This window comes from Alnus glutinosa, chromosome 14 (assembly GCF_958979055.1).
Source record: "Alnus glutinosa chromosome 14, dhAlnGlut1.1, whole genome shotgun sequence".
Classification (NCBI taxonomy): Eukaryota; Viridiplantae; Streptophyta; class Magnoliopsida; order Fagales; family Betulaceae; genus Alnus; species Alnus glutinosa.
In genome coordinates this window covers 12,444,609-12,457,482 of record NC_084899.1, presented here as the reverse complement: position 1 = coordinate 12,457,482, position 12,874 = coordinate 12,444,609, and the positions used below count along the sequence as shown (strand labels likewise).

Here is a 12,874-nt window from a genome sequence, read left to right as displayed (position 1 = left end):
GCCTCCTCCTTAGGTGTTGAGTCACTCTTATGAGACATTTTCAATGCAATGCAAAGCAAAAAATGTTAGTTGTAACACCTCACACACTCCCTTACATGTCTACACTCAAATATTTTCACTCCACTCGTGTTTTCACTCTTTTGATTTTTCACTTCACCCGTTTTCCCTTTCAAGTTCTTTAAGAACTAGTTGAACTAAATCAAGACACAACCTTGTATTATTCCAACCAGCAATAGATTCCAGAAACAAGAAAGAAATAAAATGACATGGATCTAAAAGAATTTGCATGAGGGAAGAGCAATTAGGAAACATGATACTAAAGATGATACATTCAACCCCTTTGAAGATAAAGATCAATCAACACCAAATCACTTCAATTTTCGGATTGCAAAGTATATCAAATAGCTATTTCCGAAGTTTCTTTCTTCTTATTCTATTTTCTTTTTCTTTCTTTTTTTATAACTATGTAGCAACCTTTGAATACGCTGCCTTTTTTTTTTTTTTTTTAATACAGATTCAATCACAAGCAACAACATTGAATTGCAATTTCAAAAAAAAAAAAAAAAATGATTTGATTTCAACAACAAGAAATGGAAATAGACAAAGGACAAACGATAACGAAAATGGAATTTAAATCTGGAAAATTACAGATATGAAAATTAAAGCAAGGATTCAAATCTGGAAAATCGAAGCAAAGATTCAAATCTGGAAAATTAAAGCAAAGATTCAAATTTGGAAATTAAGGCAAAGATTCAAATCTGAAAATTAAGGCAAAGATTCAAATATGGAAATTAAAGCAATGATTCAAATCTTGAAAAAAGAGTCAAATCTAAAAATTAACGAAAAGTTTTGTATAATCAATTAAAGAATTCGCAGATTTGAATTCTTTATGAAAAATCAAAATGACTTCTAATATAAACAAGTGTGTGCAAAGATGTGTGCAACAAAATATTAACAAACGGAGTTAAAGCATACAGATATTTTGTTAACGAAGTAGAAATTCAGTCAAAAGAAAAACCATTCCGGGCCAGCCAAACCTAGGATATCCACTATTCAGAAGACAAGACTAGTTACAAAGTAGTAGCACTCACATACCTCTGATGCAGTGGTCGTACCTTGAACTCTAACGTGTAACTCAACACGAACGCCTTCCAATCAGGTCTCTTACCTGAAGGGGTCTTCAATGGAATCATTTACCCTAGGGCCAACCCCAAAGATAAACTTCAATTGCAACAGCACACAACGGCAACGGCTTGAGAGAGACTAACTCAGCACAATAACTCTAAAATATAACTCTCTAAGCACTAAGGAATTCAATATCGAATTATTGCAGTTCTCAAGCCTAGGGACCTCTATTTATAGGCTGCAAGTTCAAATGAGCGTCTGGCTTGATAAACCTAGGCGCCATCCGGACGGTAGACATAAGGCGTCCGAACGGACAACTGTGCAATCGGCTTTCCAAAATTTCGCTGAAATTCTTTCCTGATTTGAGACGTGTCCAGACAATCGCACTTCAACTGTACGCAATTTCCATATTAAGGAATAAATGAATATTTATTTTCATAAATATTCATATTTATTATTTTGCCTTATTATTAGGTCATAAATCATTTTTTAAGATATTTTATTCAATATCTTAAAATACGGGGTATTAGACACAACATCATTTCTTTTCATTTTCTCTAGCCTTTTTGAGATTTTGGTGCGTTTTGCTCATGCTTTTTCACGAGTTCTCATCTTCTCCATCCCAGGTACTTCATTATGTCTTTTTTATTCTTTTCTTGAGTTATTAATTGTTAAGAATATTATGATTTATTTTGGGATTTTCTTGAGATATATTTTGCATGAAATTGATTATATCTCTTCTAATGAGATTGGGTTATTTGGTCTGTTAGTTACTTGAATTGTTTTGGGCTATTTGTTGTGTATGTAATTTTTGGGAAATCCAAATTATTTCTGTTATAATACCGATTTTTCTTTTGAACTAACAGGATTTAACCTTTTGTGTGGTATTTTTTGGACATATTTCTTTTGAATTTTTTTCTTTTCAGAAAAATGTCTTTCGGCAGTTCTCAGTGCAAGGTCCAACAAAGGACAGAAGAAGGACTAGCTGCCGCCACCAGGGATTGAGTGGAGAATAGGCAAGCGATCCCAGAAAGGAACGTAGTCAGAGCGCACATTATGGTGTCTCCTCTAGATTTCATTGCTGAGATGATCCAGGCCAATCACTAGGGATTCCTTTACAACTGTGCATGCCTGGTATATCCCAGACTTGTGCATGATTTTTATGGGCACTTAGAGGTCGTTCAAGATGATGACAGTGGGATCATACTTCAAACTACTATTCAAGGGCACACCATTCAAATTGATCCTTAAGTTATGAGTTCCATCATCGATGTTCCAGTGCTTCCCATTTTAGCTAATCCTTTTACAGAGGTTTTGGAGCCTCCTAGCTTAAAGCAGCTTAGGGATTTCTTTGATGCTCATTCACATGGCGATGAAGGAGCACATGCTCATATCAAGATCGATTGCTTCTCTCCCCTGCACCGGCTGCTCGCGAAGATTGTTTTGCATAATCTCTGGCCCATAGCTCATAGAAATGAGCTTGTATTGAAGAGGTCTCACCTTCTATATGCTTTGGTTATGAGGATGTCCTTCTGCTCGTGCAAGCACATCCTCAACATTATGCTTGATATAAGATATGGTCATTCTACAAGTCTTCCTTTTGTGTGCTTGGTCATGAAGATCTGTCTTCAATCTATGACAAACATCTCTGCTGAGCCTAGGATGAAAGTTTAGGATCCTCTTGGGAGTCAAACTTGCATGAAGTCTAATGCCCAGCTGCGGCATGAAGGTCAAGACAAAGCTCCTCAGCCTCCTCCAATTCAGTTTGAGCTACCTACAGGAGCCTCCTCTTCACAGACTGCTCCACCTCCTCCGTCGTATGATACTGGCTTTGCTCAGGTTATGAGTGCCTTGAGTTCTATTTAGCGGGAGGTCAGCTCTATCAATGTAAGAGTTGAGCAGTACCAACTTGACATCCAGGAGTGTCTCAGACATCATCATCCATCTCATGATGATGAGGATTGAGTGTTGGTTTACTCAATATGTTTTATTGTGCTTTGTTGGTTCTTATTTTGAGACAGTTTTACTTGTATTCCTATTTTGTTGAATATTGGTAATTATTGCTACTGTAGTTTTTTTAAACTTTGTTTACCCTTTGTCATTTTGAGACGAAAATTGGGAGTATTTTTATTTTTGGATTAGGAATGTATTTTTAAATCGGTCAAGTGATTTTTGTCCCTAAATTGCCAAAGGGGGAGTTTGTTAGTTTTGTTGGCTTTCATTCTATTAACAAAATCACTATTATGTAATGTTGTTTTAACAGGGATGCCATTTTATTCAAAATCTCCAGTTTATTAGAGTTTATTTCTTTAAGATGGAAATAACTTTATTATGACAAGTTTCAGTGTCACAAGCTTCAAAAAGGTTATTTTAAAGTTCCAGAAAGATTCTGTGCAAATTCCAAGTTAGCAAAAGTCGAATCCTTTGTTTCCGTCTGGATTGCCCAGTGATGCGACCGAAGGCCCATCAATGTCGAGAAGCTTCTGAACAGCTCTAGCGTGCATCCATCCGGACGATAGGGCAACACTGTTCGGACGCCAGTCAGAGTTTGAGAAGTATTTGGGAAGACACAGATTGGGAAGACAACTTGTATTCGTCCGAACAACAAGGCAACACCGTCTGGACGCAGCCCTTGATAAGAAAATTATATGTAGACAATTTGCAACCGTCCGGACTCTAGGGCAACACCGTCCAGATGAGGCCTTAATATAGAAATGTGTGATGCGCATTATGAAAAAGCGGTTGCACAGTTCACTGTTCGGATGCTCTATGCTTCCGTCCGGATGCGGCCTAGAGAAATCTGATTTAGTGTAGAATTAGATTTTATGAAGCCTATAAATAGAGGCCTCTAGGCATATTTACAGAATTCGATTTTGAATTCTCTATAGCTTAGATAAGGTGTTTAGGGAGATATTATGAAGATCTACTAGCTCTCTAGCTGTTGTCGATCTGCTGTTACTTTGTTTGTATGAAGTCTAGCTTATGGAGGATCCATTGAAGACGTCTTCAAGTAGGAAACTTGGTTGTGAGGCGTTCACATTGAGTACCGTGTCATAATGCAAGATATGATTGTTGCATAAGGTTATGTGAGTGTTATTGTCTTGTTACTAGCTTTGTTTTCTGAATAGTATAATTCTTGGGTTTAGCTGCCCCGGAGTGGTTTTTCTCTTAATTAAGTTTTCACTTCGTTAACAAAATATATGTCTTACTTAAATTCCGCACTTATGATATTTTGTAACACATTGTTCACACACACACACACCATAAATTAGAAGTCTTTTATTTTTCATGCCCCATACTTGCTTGACCCGTGGAGGTGGTTTGCGGGTCTTGTCCATTCTCTTTAGAATACCTTGCATCAGGCTCAGCAACCCCTCATAGCCATGGTTGTTATTGGGCTTCTGCGACTTTCTCTTGAAGTGCCTTGATTTGCTCTTATTTGGTTTGCCACTCTGATGGGAAGGAACAAACTTCTACTGTCACTGCTGATGCCATGGAGCCTGATGTGCTATCGAAGGTAGAGTGCTTGATATAGCTTTTGTTGGCAGCTCCCTCTGAACCTTCGACTTTTGAGCCTGGAGCTATGGACATTTGGGTCGGATGTGATCGGTGATGCCACAATGATGACAGGTGGGCAAGCTTCTTTTATTTGAATGCTTCTTGACAGTGTCTATGCAGAATTAAGGTTAGCATTTTTACAAATAACATTGTCCTTACCTTTTATATGTCTCCTCAGCGGAGGAACATGTTTAGATGAGAATGATTTTTCCACTTTACCTTTCCTCGGAGCATCCTGCTTAATCCAAGATCTATGGGTTTTTAATAGAAAATAATTTGTCTAATGTGACCAACCTTCCCACAATTATGACAAGTAAGAACAAACTTACCATAAGCTGTGTTCTTGAATCTTTGGACTTAGGCTTCACACAATTATTTAAGCAAGAATTTTCAAAACTATGTAAACAAGATGTATCTACTATCACAGGCTTAATAAAAAGAGAATTTAATTCAGAATCAAAAGCATGTAAAGTAGAAGCATCCAAATCATCAATAATAAGGCTAGGCTTGATAGAATTATCTGTTTGAATACAAAGCATGCTTTTTAAATTATTACTAGAGAAATTTTCAAAGAGATCCTCAGAGTCTTTTAATTTATTCTCAAGTGGATCAACAATGTTAAATAACATGGTAATCTCAGATTTTAAAGAGTCAATTAAAGCATGTGATTCAGACAATTGAATGATTAAAGACTCTTTTTCTTGCTTAGCCTTTTTAAGTTCTCTATTGGAATTCACAAAGAGTTTACTTATCCTTAAAGTATCTTTAGAGAATTCATCATCAAAATCATCTTTAGAGAACTCAAAAGGATTTATATTAAAATGAGTCATGGATCCTACTTAGGAAATTAATCCAAAAAAGAGTGTACCCGCTTTAATACCAATTGAAAATAAATAGACTACTAATTAACGTGTGTGTGTGAGATTAATTGTGCAACAAAATATCTAAGTGCAGAATTTAAAAGAAGATAGAAATTTTGCTAATGAAGTGGAAACTCAGTTAAGAGAAAAACCACTCCGGGGCAGCCAAACCCAGGATTTCCACTATTCAAAAGACAAGACTAGTAACAAAGCACTCGCACTCATATACCCATTATGCAGTGGTCATACCGTGCACTCTGACGTGTACCTATACGTGAACGCCTCCCAACCAAATCTCCTACCTGAAGGAGTCTTCAATGGAATCCTTTAACTTAGGGCTCCTTCCTAAGCTAGACTTCAAAGGTTGATTAAATCACACAAGAACCACCCTAAGAGAGCTAGCAAATATCTTTGTTTCTGCCTAAACACCATCTCTTAATACAAAGGAATTTAGTACTGAATTCTTGGATAATACATGCCTAGAGACCTCTGTTTATAGGCTATAGAAAACCTAATACAAGTCTAATTCGAAGTTCTCTAGGCGGCGTCCGGACTTAGACAATAAGCGTCCAGACGGCAAGCAACAATCGACTTCAAATCACACGATCTCACGCGTTTCTTCATTAATCTTCAGTCATCGAGTCCGGATGGTATAACCCTAGTGTTTGGACGGTTGCTTGTAATGTTCACTATGCGCAGCCTTCATTTTGCTGTTCCGACACCTGTACAAACAGGTGCTCTTAGGAGTTGCTATCCGCTGGGCTGTCCGAACATCTGTGCGAAGATGAGTTCCCTGTGGTTGGTGCCTGTTGAGGTGTTTCAGACACTTTTTCAAACACTGATGGGCGTCCGGACGCTTCTGCTGGGTCGTCCACACGGTAAGTAGGGAACTGAATTTACTGAGCTGTAAATTGCGCAGAATCTTCCTAGCACCTGGAAATTGCCTTTCTTGAGCTGACGACACTAATACTTGTCATATTAAGGCTTTCCATGTTAAGGAAATTAACTCCTGAATATTCTGAAGACTCTGAAAAATATGGTATCCTTGTTAAGGCAATAGACTTACATAATAATGATTTTATCAACAAAATGCAGTCAATTAAAAACTAAAAGAGATGATCTACGCCTCTGGCTGCACTAGAGAAATCTCCTGTCACCTATGCCGGAGGCTATTCCCTCTAGCGCTCCTCTAGCTCCGATATCCGCGCCGACTGCCGAGGTTCCAGCTCTGTCACCTATGCTGGAGACTGGGTCTAGATGTGCAAAAGGTCAAGACCTGAACCGACCAGGTCTAAGTGCATCGAATTTCTCTGAATGGAGGAGGGGCAAAATGGTCTTGATGTAGCCTTAAAATGTCACGTGCCATGCACGTGACCTCGTTTCTGTCCAAAGAGACAAACAACATGGATGGAAGGTATTATTTACCAAAGTTGGCTAAATTGGGGGGTCTACTACCGATTTTTGAACATTAGAAGCCAAAATGCAAATGGATGGATACTTCAAGGGGGTAAAGTGTATTTTCCCCAAAATACAAGTCATATCCTATCCTTTGAATGCCGTGACTCTTGCAACTCATCCCCTTGCTTCCAATAATTCATAAAGCGACTTTTTGCAACTCATCATCCAATCCCTATAAAAAGCCAATTACAAATACCACATCAAACCAAAGTTCCATAACCCAACCTTTAAATGCTGTGAAAGCAAAGAACAAGAATATGTTACTTATTTTATGGCAAAATTTAGGAACTGCAATAGTAAAAATATGGAAAAATTACAGTTTAGCCTCCCAAACTACCAGCCGTTTTGAAAATAGCCCCCCAAATTACCAACCATTGGACTTTGACCCCCCAAACTACAGTTTTTTTTTCTTCAAAAAGACCAATTTTGTTGAAATATGCCTATAATACCCCTGTCATGTGTTATTTTTCAATTAAAATATAATAAAACTAAATTTAAAAATAAAAATTTAGAAAAATTACAGCTCAGCCCCCCAAACTATCAGCCTTTTTGGAAGCAGCCATTCAAACTATCAACACTTGGACTCTAACCCCAAACTACCAAAAAGTTTCAAAAATAACAATTTTGTCAAAATATGACTATAATACCTCAATCATGTGTCATTTTTCAATTAAAAAAAAAAAAAAACCTAAAAAAAAAAAACAATACATATATATCCACCCCCATTTTTGCCAAGGGGGGTGGTCGAGGCCGGTTTTGGGGGTGGTTTGGCCACCCCCATGGGCCAAAATGGGGGTGGCCGAAATCACCCCCAAGGCTAAACCCTAACATTTTTTTTTTTTTTTGGTACTTGGGGGTGGCCGAACCACCCCCATTTTGCTTGGGGGTGGGTTTGGCCACCCTAAGCCAAACCCTAACTTTTTTTTTTTTTTTTGGCCCTTAGGGGTGGGCAAACCACCCCCGTTTGGCCTGGGAGTGGGTTCAGCCGATCTCTGGGGGGGGGGGGGGGGGTGTTGCTGGTTAAACCACCCCCATGGCCCTTGGGGGTGACCAAACGCACCCCCAAGCCAAACGTCGGCCAACCCCAAGGCTCTTATGGATGGTTTCCACTCCCATTTTGGCCCTTAGGGGTGGACGAACCATCCTCAAGGGCCATGGGGGTAGTTCGGCCACCTACAAAACCAGCTTTGGAGGTGACTCAGCCACCACCTTGTATATGTGTGTGTGTGTGTGTGTGTGTGTGTGTGTGTGTGTGTGTGTGTGTGTATATATATATTAGTTTTTTATTTTTATTTATTTTTAATTTTTAATTTTTTAATTGAAAAATGACACGTGGTAGGGGTATTATAGGCATATTTCGACAAAATTGGTCTTTTTGAAACTTTTTGGTAGTTTAGGAGGCTACTTCAAAATAGCTAGTAGTTTGGGGGCTAAACAATAATTTTCCCATTTTTTTTTTAAATTAGATTAAATTATTATTTTTTTTAATTGAAAAATGACACGTGTCTGGTATTATAGGCATATTTCGGCAAAATGGGTCGTTTTGAAACTTTTTTGTAGTTTGGGGGGTCAGTGTTCAAGGGTTGGTAGTTTGAAGGGCTACTTCCAAAACATCTGGTAATTTGAAGGACTAAACTGTAATTTTCCCTAAAAATATTTTTGGAAACTTGAGTGTAGTTTCATTAAATATAAAAGTAGCAAATACAAAATGTATTAAGGAAAAGAACCCAAGAATGGGTGAAGTTGTTTAAAAATGAATTCAAACTTTCAACAACATTGATAGAAGTCAAAAACATTTAAAGTCGACTATGACACTATAAACTAAAAGGGAATACCTTCTATCCGAATGGGTTGTAAACCCCTCCTTTTACAGCAACCAATTAAAAGTGGGCAAGTTATCAAAAACCACAAAATACAATAGATATGAAAACACCAAATCTTTTGAAACCAATTAAACTCACTGTAAACCCCACAAAACGGAAACCATGGAGCCACCTACACCTGGGAGGCTCCTCCTCCGTCGAACATCGACCCACCAGTCTAACGTGATTTACTAAGGATTCTGCAAGTAAACGCATTTTCAATCTCTCCCTCTACGACTTATTTGATAGAGCAAATTTTGTTTATTGCTTTTTGAATTTATGGGTCTTAAATCAATCTCTCCCTCTACGACGCACTGCAAGTAGGGCTGTCAAAACTGGTTGACAGGACCCATTTGACCCGACCCGTTTGACCCGTCAACCCTGATACGACCTGTTTAAATAAAAGGGTCAAACCCTTCGACCCTAACACGACCCACTTAAATAACGGGTTGACATGACACTACCCGTTTGACCCGTTTATTAAACGGGTCGTGTAGGGTTAACACGACCCGATTCACCCATTATATAAAAAACACTATAAAAATAAAAATAAAAAACACAAATATAAACTAAAAAAAAAAAAAAAAATTATACTGTATTCCACTTCCACTATCCAGCCAAACTAAAAAAGAAAATCTACTACTTTCAAGTTTCATTACAAAAAATGCCTATCAAAGAGCCAACTACATGTGATAATCTTTGATTCTTTGTCATGAAAATGCTATACAAATATTACAAAAACTCAACTATACTTGAGTTGCAAATAAAATTTACATTAACATAATAAGTAATAAAATTTCCAAAATGTTGAACTTAATAACATCTTTTTAAAATTTAAACTGGTCTCCACAAAATTTAAGCTTAAGGATGATAAGCCTTCATATCATATCATAACAATATGCCCAAAATCAGGTTTTAATCATTGGCTGAGGCTCAGACAGCTAGCTCCACAATTGACCGATTGGATTGCCATACTACTTACTGGCTTACTGCACTTTCAGAGTTGAAATTGTATCTTTGAGAACCTGAGTGAAAAAGAGACACAAGAAGAGAATGTCAGCCCTAAAAACAAGCCAAAAATAAGCCCAAGTATGAACTCTTCCCTGAAAAAATGTGGGACTTAAAAGAGACACAAGAATACAAACTTGTATAAAAATTCAAGTTTTTGATAAAACTTGAATTTGGTTTGATTTCATTTGCAAAATAAAGGGAAAAAAAAATACATATACAAGTTCAAAAACCTGTGTTCCCAAACAAGGCATGTAGGTTGCAGGAAAAATTATGTTTCATTATAGAAACTAAACACATTTGAAGCAAACAGTGACACAACAAGTTTGTTATACACTTACGCCAATAACTTACATCAACTAAAACTGAAAACTTACAAAGTTAAGGAATAATAACAGATTTGGAACTAGATGAAATGTCCTCTGAATTGATATCCATTGTCATAATATCTTCTACTAGTTCATCCAACTTCATTTGTATGTGTTCTATATCAAAAGATAAGAGTTAGAGTTTTTATTTTGTGCATTAAAAAACTTCTACAAGTTAATAAAGAAATTAAATATGCAAATAACTAATAATAGAATTACATTGCTCTCTATATAACCAATCTCTAGTGCAAACTAGTGCCTCAACGACATCTGGCTTGAGCGAACTCCTAAATTGATCAATTACACGCCCACCAACACTAAAAGTGGATTCTGAGGCAACTGTAGAAACGGGAATACTCAAAATATCACGAGCCATACAAGCTACATCAGGATAACGAAATTCATTTCCTTTCCAAAATGCAAGAATGTCCAATTTCGCATTCCTATCCAGCCTAGGTTCATCCAAATAAAGTTCTATTTGAGTCTTTTGTATACCAACATCATCCCTTTCAAATGTATCAAACTCCTACATAAAAAAGAGAGAATATAAACATAATTTACTAAAATGATATACACTAACAATGTCACATAATTCGATAAATAAACATATAATTGTACCTTCATCATTTATGTAGTCTCTAGGGGATATTCTTGGGAAGCAACATGTTTTTCAACAGCTATGGTGCTTGAAGTTATAGGAAACATACCATTATATTCCATAAAAAGAGAGAATAATTTAGCATGAACAAGCAAAAACTCTCTAGAACTATTCTCTCCATAAAGCTTCTTATAGCAGAAATCTATAAAATGAAGCTTGAAACGAGGATCCAAGATAACTGCAATGGCCAACACTATACTGAATTCTGACCAATATTTTTCAAACTTATAGAGCATTCGATTTGCCATTAATCTCTTATATTCATCTTCACTCTCTTTATGTTGCTTCAAGGTCACATAGATCATGAAAACTGATGGAAAATATAAGTTGGTTGTGGGATACTTAGTTCCAAAAAAGTCACAAGTAGCATGATAAAAACAAGCCAAGAAAGTTCTAATACTATCCACCTTTTCACACTCAAGTACACCAGGGCAATGCTTAAAGTTAGAATCAATCAACTCTAAATGACAAAAAGCACGCCGATAATAAACAACACTCTCAAGTATTAGAAATGTGGAATTCCATCTAGTTGGAACATCTTGTCTCAACCCTTTTCTACCATCCAAAGACATTTGATTCACAGATTCAAGAAACCTCTTTTTCCTCCCTTGTGATCCTTTAACATACTCAACACTCTCACGAACCTTATGGAGAGCACTATCAATTTCTTTCAACCCATCTTATACTATAAGATTAAGAATATGTGCACAACAACGAAGGTGAAAGAACTCACCAATACAAGGAAGAGCTCTCTTAATATTCAATTGATTTTTTAATAAGTCAACATAAACATCATTAGAAGAAGCGTTATTTAAAGTTATAGAGAAAACCTTAGTCTCAATCCCCCACTCTTGTAACAAATTATAAATTTTTTCACACAGAGAGATACCATTATGTGGTGGGGGCATTAAAGAAAAATTCAACACCCTTTTATGTAAGACCCAATTCTTGTCAAGAAAATGTGCTGTGAGGCACATATATCCATCAATTGTCAACGAAGTCCATAAATCAGACGTTAAATAAACCCTCCCAGGAGAAGCATTTAACATCAATTTAACCCTTTGCTTTTCCCTTTGATACATCTTAATCACATCAGACTTAGCAGTATTTCTAAAGATGAGTGGCACATCATTTCTCAAGTATTGCAACATTTCTCTTATACCCTCATACTCAACAAATCGAAATGGCAAATCATGCTTAATAATTGAAGCAATCCATAATTCTCTAAATTTTTCAGTGTCAAATTTAGAGGCACTTACAAACAAAGACAAGGATTTTGGGACATGAGCAGCTGCCCAACATCACGTGTGTTTCTCCTCGAGCATTTTTTTATGTGACGCTTTAGATTTCCAGTACCATATGCACCTAGAACCACGTATGTAGCATCACAATACTTGCATTTGACCTGCGGCTTGTCATCATTTGGACACGTACTAGGAGGGGGATCAAAATAATTCCAAGCATCCGATGTCTTCCTACGCTTCTGAGGCTTTTTTTTTTTAAAACTCCCCATACTAACAGGTACGTCTTCTATTGCATCTACTTCTATCAAATCGTGATAATATTCTACTTCATGAAGATCTACCACAGGTTCTTCGTCACTCATCTGCACACATCATTGATTGTTTAAGAACAAAGAATCTAAATATTAGAAGCAGTAGAAAAGAAAGGAAAAAAAAAAAGCCAACACCCAAACTTTCCTATCATTATGGTGCATATATATATGGCAGCTTCTACGGCTTTGTTTTGCTTTTTTATAAAAGCAAACTAAAGTGAAGTCCAAATGTTTTTCCATTTCAGAGCAACAATCTCATGAAAGAATAGACATGTTTAGAATTTTCTTGACAAAATTTTGCTCAAGATTTGATGAGCAAGTTTTGGGAAAAGGAGAACCAGAAAAAGAACTAAAAAAATACATGATGTACCTTAAGTAGCCTGGTCAAACAGTCACGGTGAGAGAGAATGAGAGTTTCCGTG

General features: G+C 36.8%; 1 protein-coding gene across 1 annotated transcript; it reads right to left on the bottom strand.

The window, feature by feature from the left end:
- Positions 1-9,841: 9,841 nt before the first annotated feature.
- LOC133856716 (zinc finger BED domain-containing protein RICESLEEPER 2-like) lies at positions 9,842-12,503 on the bottom strand. The gene is made up of 4 exons (XM_062291771.1): positions 12,254-12,503; positions 10,903-11,576; positions 10,459-10,765; positions 9,842-9,888 (listed from the first exon to the last, which is right to left on the bottom strand). Exons 1-4 carry the CDS (start codon positions 12,501-12,503, stop codon positions 9,842-9,844), a joined length of 1,278 nt encoding a protein of 425 aa, XP_062147755.1.
- Between the last annotated feature and the right edge of the window lie 371 nt (positions 12,504-12,874).